The sequence below is a fragment of the Elephas maximus genome, chromosome 2 (assembly GCF_024166365.1).
Source record: "Elephas maximus indicus isolate mEleMax1 chromosome 2, mEleMax1 primary haplotype, whole genome shotgun sequence".
NCBI classification, from domain to species: domain Eukaryota; kingdom Metazoa; phylum Chordata; class Mammalia; order Proboscidea; family Elephantidae; genus Elephas; species Elephas maximus.
In genome coordinates, this window is record NC_064820.1 from 238,996 (window position 1) to 258,366 (window position 19,371).

Genomic DNA, 19,371 nt, shown 5'->3' on the forward strand with positions numbered 1-19,371 from the left:
AACATCGAAGAGGAAATCACCAAATCAATATCATTTACAGTAGCCACCAAGAAGATAAAATACTTAGAAATAAATCTTACCAGAGATGTAAAAGATCTATACAAAGAAAACTACAAGACACTACTACAAGAAACCAAAAGAAACTTACAGAAGTGGAAAAACGTATCTTGGTCATGGATAGGAAGACTTAACATTGTAAAAATGTCTATTCTACCAAAAGCGACCTATAGATACAATGCAATTTCGATCGAAATTCCAGCGACATTTTTTAATGAGATGGAGAAACAAACCAACTTAATATGGAAGGGAAAGAGGCCCTGGATAAGTAAAGCATTACTGAAAACGAAGAAAAACGTAGGAGGCCTCACTCTGCCTGATTTTAGAACCTGTTACACGGCCACAGTAGTCAAAACAGCCTGGTACTGGTACAACAACAGGTATATAGACCAATGGAACAGAATCGAGAATCCAGACATAAATCCATCCACATATGAGCAGTTGATATTTGACAAAGGCCCAAAATCAGTTCATTAGGGAAAAGACAGTCTTTTTAACAAATGATGCTGGCAGAAGTGGATATCCATCTGCAGAAAAAAAAAAAATGAGAGAAGACCCATACCTCACTCAGTGCCCAAAAACGAGCTCCAAATGGATCAAGAACCTAAATATAAAATCTAAAACGATAAAGATTATGGAAGAAAAAATAGGGACAACGTCAGGAGCCTAATACATGGCATAAACAGTATAGAAAACATTATTAGCAATACAGAAGAGAAACTAGCTAACTGGGATCTCCTTAAAATCAAACACCTATGCTCATCCAAAGACTTCACCAAAAGAGTAAAAAGATTACCTACAGACTGGGAAAAAGTTTTTAGCTATGACATTTCTGATCAGTGCCCGATCTCTAAAATCTACATGATACTGCAGAAACTCAACTACAAAAAGACAAATAACCCAATTAAAAAATGGGCAAAAGATATGGACAGGCACTTTACTAAAGAAGACATTCAGGTAGCTAGCAGGTACATGATGAAATGCTTATGACCATCAGCCACTAGAGAAATGCAAATCAAAACCGCAATGACAAACTGAGAAGAACACATACTTTCGTGGTTACGGGGAGGGGGAGGGAGGGAGGGTGGGAGAGGGTTATTTACTGATTAGTTAGTAGATAAGAACTATTTTAGGTGAAGGGAAGGACAATACTCAGTACTCGGAAGGTCAGCTCAAATGGACTGGACCAAAAGCAAAGAAGTTTCCGGGATAAACCGAATGCTTCAAAGGTCAGCGGAGCAAGGGCAGGGGTTTGGGGACTATGGCTTAAGGGAACTTCTAAGTCAATTGGCAAAATAATACTATTATGAAAACATTCTGCATCCCACTTTGAAATGTGGCGTCTGGGGTCTTAAAGGCTAACAAGCGGCCACCTAGATGCATCAATGGGTCTCAACCCACTTGGATCAAAGGAGAATGAAGAACAAGAACACCAAGGTCACACGACAGCTATGAGCCCAAGAGACAGAAAGGGCCACGTGAACCAGAATCTTACATCATCCTGAGACCAGAAGAACTAGATGGTGCCCGGCCACAACTGATGACTGCCCTGACAGGGAGCACAATAGAGAACCCCTGAGGGAGCAGGAGATCAGTGGGATGTAGACCCCAAATTCTCATAAAAAGACCATACTTAATGGTCTGACTGAGACTAGAGGAATCCTGGCGGTCATGGTCCCCAAACCTGTTGGCCCAGGACAGGAACCATTCCTGAAGACAACTCATCAGACATGGAAGGGACTGGACAATGGGTTGGAGAGAGATGCTGATGAAGAGTGAGCTACTTGTATCAGGTGGACACTTGAGACGCTGTTGGCATCTCCTGTTTGGAGGGGAGATAGGAGGGGTAGAGAGGGTTAAAAACTGGCAAAATTGTCACGAAAGGATAGACTGGAAGGGCTGACTCATTAGGGGGAGAGTAAGTGGGAGTATGGAGTAAAGTGTATATAAGATTATATGTGACAGACTGACTTGATTTGTAAACGTTCACTTAAAGCTCAATAAAAATTATTGAAAGAATAAATAAATAAAAGCTGCAGTACATACAAATACATGTAGAAGGATGTTTGTTTCAAGATATTTTTTAGTGTCAAAAAGCAGCCGGATTGTCCAATCACAGGGAAATAGTTGATTGAATTTCATTTCATGCACAATGGAATATTATGATACAATTTTAATAAAAATTAAAACAACAACAAAAAAAACTGCAATGAGATTCCATCCCACTCCCAGAAGGCTGGCATTAATCCAAAGAACACAAAACAATAAATGTTGGAGAGGCTGTGGAGAGACTGGAACACTTATACACTGCTGGTGGGAATGTAAAATGGTACAGCCACCTTGGAAATCAGTATGTCCCTTCCTTAGAAAGCTAGAAATAGAACTACCACGCGATGCAGCAATCCCACTCCTTGGAATATATCCTAGAGAAATAAGAGCCTTTACACGAAGAGATACATGTACACCCATGTTCATTGCAGCACAGTTCACGATAGCAAAAAGATAGCAACCAATGTGCCCATCAACAGATGAAGGGATAAATTATTGGTATTCACACGATGGAACACTATGCATCGATAAAGAACATTGAGGAATCTGTGAAACATTTCATAATGTGGAGGAATCTGGAAGGCATTACACTGAGTGAAATTTAGTCAGTTGCAAAAGGACAAATATTGTATAAGACCACTATTATAAAAACTTGAGAAATAGTTTAAACAGAGATGAAAATATTCTTTGATGGTTACGAGAGGGGGGGAGGGAGGGAGAGAGGGAGAGGGGTATTCGCTAATTAGGTAATAGTTAAGAACTACTTTAGGTGAAGGAAAAGAAAACACACAATAGAGGCATAGTCAGCACAACTGGACTAAACCAAAAGCAAAGAAGTTTCCTGAATAAACTGAATGCTTCGAAGGCCAGTGTAGCAGGGGCAGAGGTTTGGGGACCATGGTTTCGGGGGACATGTAAGTCAATTGGCATAATAAAATCTATTAAGAAAACATTCTGCATCCCACTTTGGAGAGTGCATCTGGGGTCTTAAATGCTAGCAAGCAGCCATCTAAGTGCATCAATTGGGTCTCAACCCACCTGGAGCAAAGGAGAATGAAGAACATCAAAGATAAAAGGTAATTTTGAGCCCAAGAGATAGAAAAGGCAGCATAAACCAGAAACTACATCATCCTGAGGCCAGAAGAACTAGATGGTGCCCGGCTACAATCGGTGACTGCTCTAACAGGGAACGCAACAGAGAACCCCTGAGGGAGCAGGAGAGCAGTGGGATGCAGAGCTCAAATTCTCGTAAGAAGAACAGACTTTAATGGTCTGACTGAGACTAGGAGGACCCCGGAGATCATTCTCCCCAGACCTTCTGTTAGCCCAAGACAGGAACCATTCCCAAAGCCAACTCCTCAGACAGGGATTGGACTGGACTATGGGATAGAAAATGATGCTGGTGAAGAGTGAGCTTCTTGGATCAAGTAGACACATGAGACCACATTGGCATCTCCTATCTGGAGGGGAGATGAGAGGGCAGAGGGGATCATAAGCTGGTAGACTGGACATGAAATGAGAAAGCGGAGGGATGGAGTGTGTTGTCTCATTGCGGGAGAGCAGTTAGGAGTATATAGCAAGGTATAGATAAATTTTTGTATGAGAAAAAAAATATTCCGCATCCTACTTTGGTGAGTGGCATCTTGGGTCTTAAAAGCTAGCAAGGGGCCATCTAAGATGCATCAATTGGTCCCAACCCATGTGGAGCAAAGGACAATGAACACCAAAGACAGAAAATATGAGCCCAAGATACAGAAAGGGCCAATAAACCAGAGAGTACCTCAGCCTGAGACCAGAAGAACTGGATGGTGCCTGACTACCACCAATGACCACCCTGACGGGGAACACAATTGAGATGGAGCAGGAGGAAAGTGGGGTGCAGAACTCAAATTGTAGTGAAAAGACCAGGCTTAATGGTGTGACTGAGACTGTAGGGACCCTGGAAGACATGGCCCCCATACTCTCTGATAGCCCAAAACTAAAACCATTCCTGAAGCCAACTCTTCTGACAAAAATTAGACTGGAGTATAAGACATAAAGTGATACTTGGGAGGAGTGTGTTTCTTAGCTCAAGTACATGCATGAGACTAAATGGGCAGCTCCTGTCTGGAGGCGAGATGAGAATGCAGAAAGGGACAGGAGCTGGTTGAATGGACACTGGAAATACAGGGTGGAAAGGAGTGTGGTGCCACATTACAGGGAGAGTCACTAGGGTCACATAACGATTATGTATAAATAAACTAACAAACTGTAAACTTTAAAGCACAATAAAAAAATTGAAAAAAAAAAATATGGTCGTTAGTTAAGTTGCATCCAAGCTGGAGATAAATAAGATACCGTGCCCCCTTGTGTATCAGTAGTCATAATGATGCAGATAACAGTGAAAGGCTCCGTCTTCATCTGGCCCTCTCACTTGATGGAGCGACAGCTCTGAAGGCGAACATGCTGAGCGGCAGCCCTGGTTTCTCGTTGCTGGGACTTGGGCCTCGTTCCAATACCTGTCTCCTGACACCAGATCTAGTACCGTTTCCCCGTGTGGCCCTGCATTCTGTCAAAGAAGAAAATCTCGTACTCTGCGTCTTAGTCATCTAGTGCTGCTAAAACAAATACCACATGTGGATGGCTTTAACAAAGAGAGTATTCTCTCACAGTCCAGTAGGCTAAAAGTCTGAATTCAGGGCGCTGGCTCCAGGGGAAGGCTTTCTCTCTCGTTGGCTCTGGAGGAAGGTCCTCGTCATCAGTCTTCCCTTGGTCTGGGAGCATCTCAGCACAGGGACCTCGGGTCCAAAGGACGCGCTCTGCTCCCAGTGCTGCTTTCTTGGTGGTATGAGGTCCCCGCGTCTCCCTGCTTGCTTCTCTCTTTTATATTTCAAAAAAGATTGGCCTAAGACACTACCTAAGCTTGTAGGCCTCGTCAGTATAACTGCTGCTAATCCATCTTATTATATCATAGTGATCGGATTTACAACATATAGGATATCACACAGCAGATAAAATGGTAGACAGTCATACAGTCGTACAAGGGAATCATGACCTAGCCAAGCGGACAGGTATTTTGGGTACACAACTCAGTCCGTGGCGCTCCGTTAGAAGTTCACAGAAAGTTATTGGGGAACAGTAACAGCTGTCGTTGGAGTGGCACGATCTGAAGATACAAAGTGCTCTGAAGCCAGGGTGGTGCAAGGGGTTTTTGTATAGCTGAAGTTCGGAACAGTAACTGCAAATGTATCAGTTAATCTGCAGACGTCCTGGAGCCAGGCTGCATAAGCAGCTTGTGAAAAGGGTTCTGCCTGAGAACGGCCGCAGCTTTGTCCCAGTTTCCTCAGGAGCAGAGCACATTGCCTCTCATTTTACGGGTCAGCTAACAAGCACAATTTCATAGCAGGGACGACCGGGGTCAAATGTGTTGAGGCAAAGCAGAAAATTCCAGGTTCCCCCTCTGACAAAGAGAAAAGGAATGTTTTAGAAATCGAGGCAGAAAAATTGAAAACCATTGTCTAGAAGATGTCATTTTTTTCACTCTACAAAGTAGTATAGTACAAGGTCACTGCATAAAAAAAAAAAATTTTTTTTTTTTAATGCATCTATCTGGTATTTTAGTATTAGAGATAGTTGCCATTTTCATTCAAAGGTTGTCTTCTCTGTAATTGGCCCCAAGTAAACAGATGACTCCTTGGTTATGGGGTGGACCAGGCAGGTTGTTGGCCAGGTTACCACTACGTTTCCCATACTCCTTCATGGTCATCAAAATCCATCTGTTTTCTCTAAATGTTTATTTTTCAAAGGTTAAATTCTAGTTTTTTTTTTTTTAATTAGGAGATAAAGTTCCCCCGATTAAACCAAATGCTGGGGAAGAGTCTGTTGCAAATCTGGACAAGTTGAGATTTGCAAATGGAAGCATAAGGACGTCAGAGCTGCGACTCAGCATGCAGAAGGTGAGGACAGTGGAGCGCCTCCCACCTGCCCTGGGGCTGGGGGACCAGTCAGTGGATGTGCCCTGGTGCTCTCCTTCAGGGTTCTGTTCAGCTGCAGCACGTAAGAGACCCCTGTGCAGTTGCTGTGCACGTGAAGGGCTGTGGCGGCAGCCCAGCAGCCTCAGGGATGCAAATGCCTTCTCTCTGTGCCCCCTGCCTCTGCATGTGGCGTCTGCCTTGGCCACACACAGTCCCAGGCAGCCTCTGGCTCTCCAGCCACCACGTACACGTACATTGCAGGCCTGAAGGAGGAAGAACGGGAAGGTCGAAAGGAACTCCGTTCCCAGCTGGGTTGGTTTCCCCTAAGCAGGATTCCCGGGAGCCCAGCATGACCCTTGTGCTCACAGCTGATTGCCCAGAACAAAATCACGTCATCACACCAGCTTCCAACAACTCTGGGAAATGTCTTTAAACAGGACCCACTCCTGCCCCCAAATGAAATCAGGAAGATGGGGAAAATGGGAAGTTGTGGAAGCCATAATCCAGGCAGCACTTACTGTCAGTCTTTACCCTCCAGATCACCCCGCCCAGGAGAGCTTTCTGTGTACGTGGAGGTGTTCCACACCCCTCTGTCCTATGTGGCAGCCACCAGCCACACATGGCTCTTGGTCACTTGAAACGTGGCTGGTGTCGCTATGGGACTGACTTGTATTTGTTTTAACATAACTACTTGTGGTTAGCGGCTACTGCTCTGGATAACAGGTTTAGATCAGTAGAAATAATATGTAAAACAGAAAATAAATTCTTTTAATGAGTGTACAAAGGTGTATGCTCTCTGCACACAGACTGCGTACATGGACCAAAGCGTTAGTTCCCATTGAACCTGCAGTTTTCTCTGGTAACACGGATAATTACAATACTGAGGATAACTGAACAACGAGGACCCACCGCAGTATCCCGTGCTGCAGCGGAATCATGCCCCCTTGAGTCCAGAGCAAGGCCTGCAGCACCGGTGTGTGCAGGATGCCCATGCGGACAGTAGGGAGCCCACCGGAGTATACTTTTGGGAAGGACCTAACACTGGCCCTCACACATCAGCCCTGTGTTGGCTCTGGGAGGGGCAGACTGTCTCTGCTTCTTGGACGGATAGGCAGGGCTGGAGGAGCTTGGGTCTCTGCCGAGGTCATGCCACTCGCCCGCCAGTGAACAGACTGGGGCCCAGGTCTAACAGGGCCAAGGCCACTCAAGAACGCATTAACCTGGTATCCTGTCATTTCTGTGACACCGGATTGTATCTGATTTGCTTCTCAAAATCAAGTGATCATGAAGCCAGCAAAAGCTTTGGGTCTCTTGATTTCCCTCAGCCTCTTCATGCAGTAGTTCTGAAAGTAGTCTGCTGTGCATTTGAGCCCGAAAACCCTACGATGTCTTGCAGAAGAAGGGGTTTTGATTTCCAATTCCTTGAACTAGTGAAAAATAAAATGGGGTTGCTGCGTCATTACGCCAAAATAAATCTCAAAAGCGTCAAAAAATTAGATGTAGAAATTGGAACCTTAAAACCACAAGAAAAAAAGCAAATTCTTTTTTGTAATTTTGGATTGGGGAAGCCTTTTTAAGCATCTCATAAAATCCAGAAATAAGGGAAGATGTTGAAACATTTGGCTGCATAAGAATGTAGCATTTTCAGTAACACTATTGAAAGTCAGAAAACCAATGATAAGCTAAGGACTTTGGGAGGGGCAGAGGGCTGATTTCCTTAACATACGGTGAGCTGTTAGAAATAGCGAAAAGACCAGTGACTCATGAGGAAATGGGTGAAGATCATGGCAGCAAAGGTCCGGCCCTGTACTTCGTCCTCCACTTAGTCGGCGCCAGCTGCTGTGTTCCCAGCATTACCTGGTGGGTGCCTCTGAGGGAATCCACCAGCGTGTTGATGCTGACCACCAGACCACAAAAACTTGCCACCAGCTGATGGACTGCGTCGGGGCGGGTGACGTCCTGCGGCTGCCCAGAGCGGCCCTCTCGTTGGGGGCACATCCAGCGATGGGCCCTTTCTGTCTGCACTTGTTCCACTTCTCCGCTCAGGAGGCGGCTTAGACTGCCTGTCCTGGCCGTGTCCCACACTGGCCCGTGTCCCACAGAGTGCCTGCTGTAGATGTGAATGTTCGTTTTACATGGCGTGGGTTTCCTTCGTTGCAAGGCCTACACTTTACGGGAGCATGGAAACATTTTTACAAAGCTTTAATCAAAACTTATTTTTAAAATTCAGAGTGATACACCTGTTGCCTGTGTTTCCTAGTTTCCCATTTAATTTGCATAAGTATTTTAGAAAAACAGGAAGAGCAGAAGAAACTATTGGATCCGGAGGTCGTGGCTCTTGGTGGGGCTTCATCTTGACCACGGTGCCTTGTGTTATAGTCGATGCAGAGCCATGCGGCAGTGTTCCGGGTGGGCAGCGTGCTGCAGGAGGGCTGTGAGAAGATCACCCAGCTGTACGGGGACCTGCAGCACCTGAAGACATTCGACAGGGGTGAGTGCGTACCTGGGAGTATGTGCGTCCGTGGGGCAGGCGGGGCTTGCTGTTCGAGTGGTCTGGGCTTACTGCTGTAACGGCTACACATTCTGGTGCATCCCGTTGAGTTCTAGGGAGCCCATGGGGACAGCAGGTCACCTGGGGTTATAGGGCTTGGCCCATCCACCCACCTGTCAGCCGCTCAGGATGACTTGTCTGTGTCCCCAGGAATGGCCTGGAACACCGATCTGGTGGAGACCCTGGAGCTGCAGAACCTGATGCTCTGTGCACTGCAGACCATTTATGGGGCCGAGGCCCGGAAGGAGTCTCGCGGTGCCCACGCCAGGGAGGACTACAAGGTGCACCTACACGAAGGCCCCCAGGCACTGGCGTGTGCTCTTCCTGGCACTGTCATGCACTCTGGGCTCATGTTGCTGGGCCCAGACCTGCCCCTGCCCCGCTGTCAGGACTAATGCCAACCTCCTGGGTCTCAGTGAAGGTGGGATGAGCAGAGATGAGCGAGGCACCCGGCACAGAGTGATGACTAGAGGACTGATGGTTTGTAGACGGGTCCCTGTGTGGTGTTGCAGTTGACCTTCGTCTGGGTGCCTAGTTGTACCATGTTCAGTGTTTTTTTAGGTACCTGATGTAAGCAAATGGCCGATTAGCGTTTCTAGTTAGGGATCGTAGAGGGGGGAGGAAAACGGACTGGAAAGTGGACAAGGAGGCCTGGAGTGCTCCCTCCACGAGTGAGGTCTGCTCTGGCCACAGAGACCTCGTAGGCCTGCGAGGAGTGTTGCTGTCTCACGCGTCCTGTCATGCCGTTTCCTGTCTTGGCTCTCCCTTAGGAGATGGAAACTGGGGGAGAGTTGTTGATGGCGTCTTCTGAGGTGCTGTTCTATCTCTTGCCTCAGGTGCGGATTGATGAGTACGATTATTCTAAACCTGTTCAAGGGCAGCAGAAGAAACCATTTGCAGAGCACTGGAGAAAGCACACCCTCTCTTATGTCGATGTCAAGACGGGGAAGGTATGAGTGGTCTTTGTTCTCTCAGTTTGCCCTGTCTGACCCGTTCCACAGTACAGCGTGCACAGGTCATGAACTGGGGGAGGCAGCACCTGGACGTGCTTGGAGCAGAAAGACAGACTTGGGTCAGTCAAGCTCCCGCTGCAATAAGGGCCAGCTGGCATGGAGGTCTTCAGTGCTGCTCCAGGTCTGCAGTGGTAGGAGTGCAAACAGTGATACCGGACCCAGCGAGAGCTTAGTCTGGGGAGGGACATAGTGGCCGGAGCAGAGGGAGCAGGGAAGAGACCCTTAGCCCCCACCCCTTCCCCTGGCCTGTGCTGGCCAACCATTGGAAGCAGCCCCCCTGGACACAGAGGCAGCAGAGAAGGGAGAGAGAGATAATGGGGTGGGGTGGATACACAGGGAGTACCCAGCCACGACAGTGGTATATAGTTCACCTGTTTGGCTTTTGTGCCAGGCATTAAGATACAAAGTTTTTACACTTGAGTTTTTCATAGCTTTCAAGGGACAGTCTTGTCACTCGTCTAGGCCTGTAGACATTAAGCTCTGTCATCCTCCCCTCGTATACGTGTGCCTGGGACGTGCTATTCAGGCAGTCAGGAATATTCAGTCACACCTTGTATACGTGTGCCTGGTATGTGCTGTTCAGTTCATGCAGTCAGGAATTTTCACAGTCACACCTAGTATACTGTGTGCTACACCTTCATTTTAGAAAATATAGAAATTTAAAGAAAAAATGAACACCCATTACCCACGATTCAATGATCAGCCGTTATTATTTTGAAACATTTTCAAGTTTTACGTGTATGTGTATAGTTTTTCTTATGTGAGTACGTATGTATACAAATACATACAAATAAGAAAAATCTGAAAGTAAATACGTGTTTTAAATGTAATTAAAATATGACTATGTTTTCCTCTAGTTCTTGACAGGAGTGTTTGTAAAGCAGTAAAATCTATACGGAGCTGCTTTAATGACGATATGTCATTACATGGATTCACCATGACTGACATAGCACGTTGTTGCACGTTTAGGTCATTTTCAAATTCGTGTTATTAAAAAATACTCTAGTGAATACCTTTGTCTTTAAGTTCTTGATTGTATGTCTGCAAGCCTATTTTTATAGTTAATTTTTTACAAACACTGTGAGAGAGATCTGTTTGTACATTTCTGTGCTCTAACAGATGACTGGCTTTTGTTTTTAAGGTCACTCTGGAATACAGACCTGTGATTGACAAAACTTTAAACGAAACTGACTGTGCCACAGTGCCGCCTGCTATTCGCTCCTACTGATGAGGCTGATGTTCGTGAAACCTGCTCTTGTAATTATGTGTACTATCCCCTGGCGTGTGTGCATGCCACTGTCTTTTTAAAATTATGTACTCTGATAAGTAAGGACTAGCGCTCGAGTAGATTGTCTGCCCAGTGGCCAGCAGCTTGCCAGGAAGAATTAAGCCTGCCTTTGTCTCTTACTTCATTCTTTTGAAATGATAAAAGTGGGCACAGTTCTTCAATAAAACGTAAATGAACAGCTTTCTCTTATTTCCACCACATCCACTTAAAATCTTGACCTCAAGCATTTTTGTTAACCTGAACTACTACTATACTCTGTCACACTGAAGCACATTTATTAATTTATTCTGAAATGAAAATGAATTTTGGTGGTACCTGACAGCAGATGAAGAAACCTGGCATTTCCTTCACGTTCTCAGTAAGCAAATGGTTAAATACGTGAAAGTGAGCTCTAAAGTATTTAAATAACCAAATATTAAGTGAAACTGACATAGAAGTAAATGGATTTCTCTTATTTTTATGCTGTTCTTTTTGTAGATTTGGTTTGCTTTGAACAATGTTTTTTCCAAAATTTTTCTTAGAAAATAATCTTATGAACGTATTCCTTAAGGCATCCTTTAGTAAGAAAAGCTTTTCATAAGGCAGTGTTGCATAAATTTTAGATTTGAAGAACACGGCTGTTACTGGGAATTGGGTATCATAAGAAAGCATGTTTCTGTGCCCTTGAGTGATGTTTATGGACAGACAGTACATTTTCTTCCCATGTTTAATACACAGCAATAATGGTGTTCCTCAAATGTAAAAATCCTTCATTTCTTCTTCTTTCCAAGCCCTAGGCTAGACTCTAGAGAATGTTGAGGTGCTGTGGACATTATTAAAATGATTTGGGGTTGGGGGGCGGGGGATGCTTCACAGCTAGAGAGGAAAGTTTGGATTTGATACAGTACAAAGCCAGTGTCTATTTATTTTCCGACTGCAAATGACAGAAGCAGAGGGCTGATAGAAATCTACCTAGCCTCTAGAAATAACTTAGGAGTTTTAAGTCAGTTGCATACTGTGTTTAGCATTAAATTTCAGGGGTGTGGGAGGACAACCTGATGTCTTGTTGGGCAGTAGGCAGCTAGAGAAACCTGTACATGTGGGGAAGCAAGGAGTGGCATGTCCATACAATGGAGTACTACTCAGCAATGAAAAGGAATAAAGTCTTGGTACACACATCAGCACAGATGAATTTCTAAATCTTGTTGAGTGAGTACCTACTGTATGATTTTGTCTACTCCAAGGGCCGTCCCTCCACAGAAACACTGAAAAATCAAGCAGACAACCGGAATAGCACAGTAACTAGAACATTGATGCTGAAATTCAGAGATGAAGACTCCACGGCCATGCAGGAGTCTGAGAAATGGTTTTTAACTCCATACATCTCAGGCATTTTCCCCTAGTATGGAGCAGCCATGTTACGGCCCTCTGTTTAACTGTCTTCGTGATCAAGGATTGGCTTTTCCCAGGGTCTTGCTGCAGACAATGCCATCATGAGCTTTCTTGGACATACATCTGTGGGCATTTGTTTTCTATGCTCTCTAGGAAAAATTTCCACTAGTTGAATTCCTCATCAAGGGGAGTGTGTATGTAAAGTTGAGGTAGATACCACCAACCTTCCTGTTGAAAAGCTCTCAGCAGTTTTCACTCCAGTAAAAGATTTCACTTTACTTGGATCCACAATCAATGCCCATGGAAGGAGCAGTCAAGAAATCAAACAAGGTATTACATTGGGCAAATCTGCTGGAAAAAACCTCTTTAAGGTGTTTAAAAGCAAAGACGTCACTTTAAGGACTAAGGTGCACTTGACTCAAGCCATGGTATTTTCAATTGCCTCATGCGTGCAAAAAAGCTGGACAATAAATAAGGAAGACCGAAGAAGAACTGATGCGTTTGATTTATGGTGGCAGCAAAGACTATTGACTATACCATGGACTGCCAGAAGAATGAACAAGTCTGTCGTGGAAGAAGTACAGCCAGAATGCTCCTTAGAAGCAAGAACGGTGAGGCTTTCTCTCACATCCTTTGGGCGTGTTATCGGGAGGGACCAATCCCTAAAGGACGTCATGCTTGGTAAAGCAGAGGGCCAGCAAAAGAGAGAAAGACCCTTAATGAGATGGATTGACACGGTGGCGGCAAAGTGGGCTCGAGCATAGCAACATTGTGAGGATGGTGCAGGACCAGGCAGTGTTCCCTTCTGATGTACCTGGGGTCGCTTTGAGTCAGAACTGACTCCATGGCAGCAGCACCAGAGGCCTGCCCCTCACTGGGTGTCAGTTAACGCCTTCCATCTTCTCCAGCCTGATGCAGGAAAATGGCTTTCCTTGGCTCATGGTCCCTTCTTCCTCCGTCTTCAGAGCCAGCAGGGTAGCACCTTCCAGTCCTTCTCTCTCTCCCTCTCTCTTTCTCTGACCTGCTTTCCTCATCACATCTTTTCCTCTGACTCTGACCCTTGTGGTTTCTTTGAGGAGTCCCAGTGTGGCACCAATGGTTAATGTGCTGGGCTGCTCACTGAAACATTGGTGGTTCCAGTCTTCCCAGAGGTGCCCCCACAGACATCGCTGTAGAGCACAGTTCTGCTGACACATGGGGTCTCCATGAGTCAGAGGTGACTCCACTGCGGCTGGTTTTGTTTTTTAAAAGAAATACATTGGATGTCAAGCATCTCTGCATATACGTCCATTAACACTTTGAATTTTTTTCCTGTGGGCATATTTCTCTTGGTAATTTATTAGCGTTATTAAGTAAATTACGTCTTCATCAAGTGTTGCAAATACTTATTTTACTTTATTATATATTCTATTTTTTTTTATATAGTGCTATCGAGTCGTTTCTGACTCATAGCAACCCCATAGGGTTTCCTAGGAGCGCCAGGCGGACTTGAACTGCCGACCATTTGGTTAGCAGCCATAGCACTTAGCCGCTATGCCACCAGGGTTTCCTTGTTATTTATACTCATTGTTATTTCTCGATTTTCATTGTTTCATTCTATTTTATTTTAATCATCTCAGTATTCTATTTAATTTCAGTTTTTTCTTTATGTACTTTTATATTTTATTTTGATATATCTGTTGTTGTTGTTAGGTGCCCTTGAGTCGGTTCTGACTCATAGTGACCCTATGCACAACAGAATGAAACACTGCCCAGTCCTGTGCCATGCTTACAAACATTGTTATGCTTGAGCTTATTGTTGCAGCCACTGTGTCAGTTCACCTCGTTGAGGGCCTTCCTCTTCGCCGCTGACCCTGTACTTTGCCAAGCATGATATCCTTCTCCAGAGACTGATCCCTCCTGACAACATGTCCAAAGTATGGAAGACGCAGTCTCGCCATCCTTGCTTTAAGGAGTGTTCTGGTTTTACTGCTTCTAAGACAGATTTGTTCATTCTTTTGGCAGTCCATGGAATCTTCCATATTCTTTGCCAGCACCACATTTCAAAGGCACCAATTCTTCAGTCTTCCTCATTCATTGTCTGGCTTTTACATGCATATGATGCAATTGAAAATACCATGGCTTGGGTCAGGCGCACCTTAGTCTTCAAGGTGACATCTTTGCTCTTCAGCACTTTAAAGAGGTCCTTTGCAGCAGATTTGTCCAATGCAATGCGTCTCTTGATTTCTTGACTGCTGCTTCCATGGCTGTTGATGGTGGATCGAAGTAAGATGAAATCCTTGACAACTTCAATCTTTTCTCTGTTTATCGTGATGCTGCTCATTGGTCCAGTTGTGAGGATTTTTGTTTTCTTTATGAGGTGCAATCCATACTGAAGGCTGTGGTCTTTGACCTTCATTAGTAAGTGCTTCAAGTCCTTTTTATTTGCAGCAAGCAAGGTTGTGTCATCTGCATATTACAGGTTGTTAATGAGTCTTCCTCCAGTCCTGATGCCCCATTCTGCATATAGTCTAGCTTCTCGTATTATTTGCTCAGCATACAGATTGAATAGGTATGATGAAAGCATACAACCCTGATGCACACCATTCCTAACTTTAAACCAATCAGTATCCCCTTGTTCTGTCCAAACAACTGCCTCTTGATCCATGTAAAGGTTCCTCATGAGCACAATTAAGTGTTCTGGAATTCCCATTCTTGGCAATGTTATCCATAATTTGTTATGATCCACAGAGTCGAATGCCTTTGCATAATCAATAAAACACAGGTAAACATCCTTCTGGTATTCTCTGCTTTCAGCCAGAATCCATTTGACATCAGCAATGATATCCCTGGTTCCACGTCCTCTTCTGAAACCGGCCTGAATTTCTGGCAGTTCCCTGTCAATATACTGCTGCAGCCGTTTTTGAATGATCTTCAGCAAAATTTTGCTTGCGTGTGATATTAATAATATTTTTCTATAACTTCACATTCAGTTGGATCACCTTTCTTGGGAATAAGCATAAATATGCATCTCTTCCAGTCAGTTGGCCAGGAAGCTGTCTTCCATATTTCTTGGCATAGACGAGTGAGCACCTCCAGCGCTGCATCTGTTTGTTGAAACATCTCGATTAAGAGGCATTGATAAGTTACTGGTGATTGGAATGCGAAAGTTGGAAACAAAGAAGAAGGATTGGTAGTTGGAAAATATGGCCTTGGTGATAGTAACAATTCCGGAGATTGAATGATAGAATTTTGCAAGACCGACGACTTCTTCATTGCAAACACCTTCTTTCACCAACATAAATGGCGACTATACACATGGACCTCACCAGATGGAACACACAGAAATCAAATTGACTACATCTGTGGAAAGAGGGTGGAAAAGCTCAATATCATCAGTCAGAACAAGGCTCATATGCAAGTTTAAGCTGAAACTGAAGAAAATCAGAGCGAGTCCACGAGAGCCAAAATATGACCTTTAGTATATCCCACCTTTATTTAGAGACCACCTGAAGAATAGATTTGACTCATGGAACACTAGTAACTGAAGACCAGACGAGTTGCGAAATGACATCAGGGATATCATCCATGAAGAAAGCAAGAGGTCACTGAAAAGATAGGAAAGAAAGAAAAGACCAAGATAGATGTCAGAGGAGACTCTGAAACTTGCTCTCGAACGTCGAGCAGCTAAAGCAAAAGGAAGAATTGATGAAAGAACTGAACAGAAGATTTCAAAGGGCAGCTCGACAAGACAAAGTAAAGTATTATAATGACAAGTGCAAAGAGATGGAGATGGAAAACTCCCCTGCCACTGCTTCTTGCTGTCTTCAGAGTTACAGCTCACTGTCTCCTGGTTCCAGGAGCTTCTCAGCTCAGGCATCCTGGGTCCAAAGGATGTGGTCTCCACTCCTGGCTGTTCTTGGTGGTGGTGCACACCTCTCATGACCCACCTCAAGGCCAGCGGGATGGCAAAACTGGCCAATCCCATCATTAAGCCACAATTACCCTATCTGCATAGTCCCGCCCAATCACTTGGGTAAGAGTTACGAGACAGTGGCAAGAAAGTCCGCACAAAAGCAATCCATCACACCACACGTGTCTATCACCAAGGTCTTATTTTCAAACTACTGATCCTTCTTTGTTTCCAACCTTCTCATTCCAATTACCAGTAATTATCATGCATCTTGATTGCAGGCTTGATCAGTTTCAGTCTGAAGCAGTGTGTAAAAATCTTCAATGTCTTCATCTTTGGCATTAGTAGTTGGTGCATAAATTTCAATTATAGTGGTATTAACTGATCTTCTGGTAGGCGAATGGATAGTAACCACTGATAGCATTGTACTTCAGGATTTTTTTTTTTTTTTTGAGATGATACACAGCAAAACATTGTCTTAGACTGTGTTCTCTAGAGAAGCAAAACCAGTGCAGTGTATAAATATAGAGAGAGAGAGATTTATATTAAGTAAATGGCTGGAAAGTTCCAAGTACACGGGTCAGACTGGAGGCTTCTTCTGACTCATGTAGCCACAGGGTCTGGTAAATCCAAGACTGGAGGTAAGATGGCAGGTAAGCTGCTAGCTAGCTCAAGTCCCAAGAGTCAGAGATCAGATGAACAGGAACCAGCTGCAGGATTTAGAGCAAACAAAAGCCTGCAAGCCTTCCCAGAAGGTTCACCTATATTGGATACAGGCCACACCCCCAAAGAAACTCCCTTTGAACTAGTTGGCTACTCTGGAAGATCCCATTATAGAGGTGATCCCAGTGTATCAGATCTCATCATGGAGGTGATTACATCATTATAAGTCTGTCAAACTACGTCATAATTGCCAAACCACTGAGAATCATGGCCCAGCCAAGTTGACACTCAGACTTAATGATCACAAACATACACCAATTCAACAATTTCCACATGTACAATTCAGTGACATTGATTACATTTCTCAAGTTGTACAAACAGTCTCACCTTTTCTGAGTTGTTCCTTCTCCATTAACATAAACTCACTGCCCCCTAAGGTTCCTATCTAATAATTCAAGTTCTATTGTCAATTTGATCCCATGTAGATAGATCTTAAAATAGCACAAATGTGCAAGGCAGACATTCCTTACTAGTTAAGTTAGACTATTTGGTTTTACAAAGACTTCAGGGGATATTTTTGGTTTAAGTCTTAAGGTTTAAAGATAATCTCAGGGCAATAGTTATAGGGGTTCATCCAGTCTCCTTGGCTCTCAGAAATTCTGGATTCCATGAGAATTTGCAATTCCGCATTTTCCACTTTTTGACCAGGATTCTTCTATAGAATTGTCATGAATTGTGTCCCCAAAAACTATGTGTATCAATTTGGCTAGACCATGATTTCCAGTATTGTGTGATTGTCCACCATTTTGTCATCTGATGTGATTTTCCTATGTGTTGTAAATTCTGCCTCTATGATGTTAATGAGGGGGGATGGCAGCAATTGTGTTAAAGAGGCAGGACTCAATCTACAGGATTGGGTTGTGCCTTGAGCCAAATTCTTTTGGGTTATAAAAGAGAGAGTAAAGCAGAAAGATGGGGGACCTCATACCACCAAGAAAGCAGTGCTGGGAGCAGAGCAAATCCTTTGGACCCAGGGTTCCCATGCGGAGAAGCTCCTAGTCCAGGGGAAGATTGATGAGAAGGACATTCCTCCAGAGCCGAAGAGAGAGAAAGCCTTACCCTAGAGTTGATGCCCTCAATTTGGACTTTTAGCTTACTTTACTGTGAGGAAATGTTTCTCTTTGTTAAAGCCATCCACTTGTGTGGTATTTCTGTTATAGCAGCACTACATAAACAAGACAAGAATTTTTGATCAAAATGTTCAGTAATGGTAGCCAGGCAATATCCAGTTCTTCTTTCATGGCAAAGGAGGCAGTTGTTCATGGAGGCAATTAGCACACATTCCATTTCTTCCTATTCCTCACTCTCCTTCCTTTATTGCTTCAGATAGAGACCAATTTTTGTACCTTGGATGGCCGCTTGCAAGCTTTTAAGACCCCAGGCACTATGAAACAAACTAGAAGGTAGAACAGAAGCACTAAACATGTTATTAGGCCAATTAACTTGGATGCACCATGGAAACATGACCCTAAACCTACAAACCAGGGAACCAAATTCCATGAGGTGTTTGGTTGTACATAAACAGGCTCATAAGCTTTTTTTTTTTTCTCCATTGTTGCAGGATAGATCTTGAAATGTTCTTTTTGACAATAAATTTGGTGCTGTTTCTCTTCACTTTGTCATTTCCAGAATAGTAGACCATATGATTGTTGATTCAAAATGGCCAACACCAGTGTGTTCCAGCCCACAAACGCCTAGGATTTTCAAGTGTTACATTTCATTTTTGACCACTTCCAGTTTCCCTTGATTCATCCATCCTTCTTACATTCTACCTTCCAATTACTAATGGATGTTTACAGCTGTTTTCATCTTGAGTTATGCCACATTAGTAAATAAAGGTCCTGAAAGCTTCACTCCATCCTCATCATTAAGGTTAACTGTACTATGAGGATGCACCTCTTAGTCGTACTTAGAGTGCCTTCGAACCTGAGTGGCGCATCCTCCAGCACTGCATCAGACAGTATTCTGTTGTGATCCATAAGGTTTTCATTGGCTAACTTTCAGAAGTAGATCACTATTCCTTTCTTCCTAGTCTGTCTTAGTGTGGAAGCTCAGCTGAAACCATGAGTGAACCTACTGGTATTTGAAATATCAGTAGCATAGCTTCTAGCATTACAGCAATGTGCAGACTATCACAGTACAACAAACTGACCAACACGTGGTGGAATATAAGTGTAAATTCACTGTTTTTTTCTGTTCTCTTAAAAAATAGATATTTCTTTACTATGCCCCAGTAGCAGTGGGTACCCCATGTACCTAGATTGTTGTCTCTAAATACCATATCCCAATAAAAATAACCAGAGCTCTGTGAAGAAGAGTGATGCTTGGGCTGGGGCAGGAAATGCACAAAATCATTCTAAAACATTTTTCTATGCCAGAAAGAAAAGCCACCAAACCTGTGGTCATGGCAAAGGGCATAGGAACTGACATGAAGGGGCTCCCCATTGCTATAGATAGACTGCAGATGAAGGAAA

The 19,371-nt window shown here is 44.0% G+C and overlaps 1 protein-coding gene across 1 annotated transcript in view; it reads left to right on the forward strand.

The window, feature by feature from the left end:
• SDHA (succinate dehydrogenase complex flavoprotein subunit A) overlaps positions 1-19,371 on the forward strand; it is a 38,747-nt gene extending 19,376 nt beyond the window's left edge. Inside the window, exons 11-15 of the mRNA XM_049859453.1 lie at positions 5,923-6,041; positions 8,439-8,550; positions 8,761-8,891; positions 9,447-9,560; positions 10,765-19,371. Of these exons, the coding sequence (XP_049715410.1) occupies positions 5,923-6,041; positions 8,439-8,550; positions 8,761-8,891; positions 9,447-9,560; positions 10,765-10,851 (563 nt within the window). The 3' untranslated portion in view covers positions 10,852-19,371. The remainder of the gene's footprint in view (positions 1-5,922; positions 6,042-8,438; positions 8,551-8,760; positions 8,892-9,446; positions 9,561-10,764) is intronic.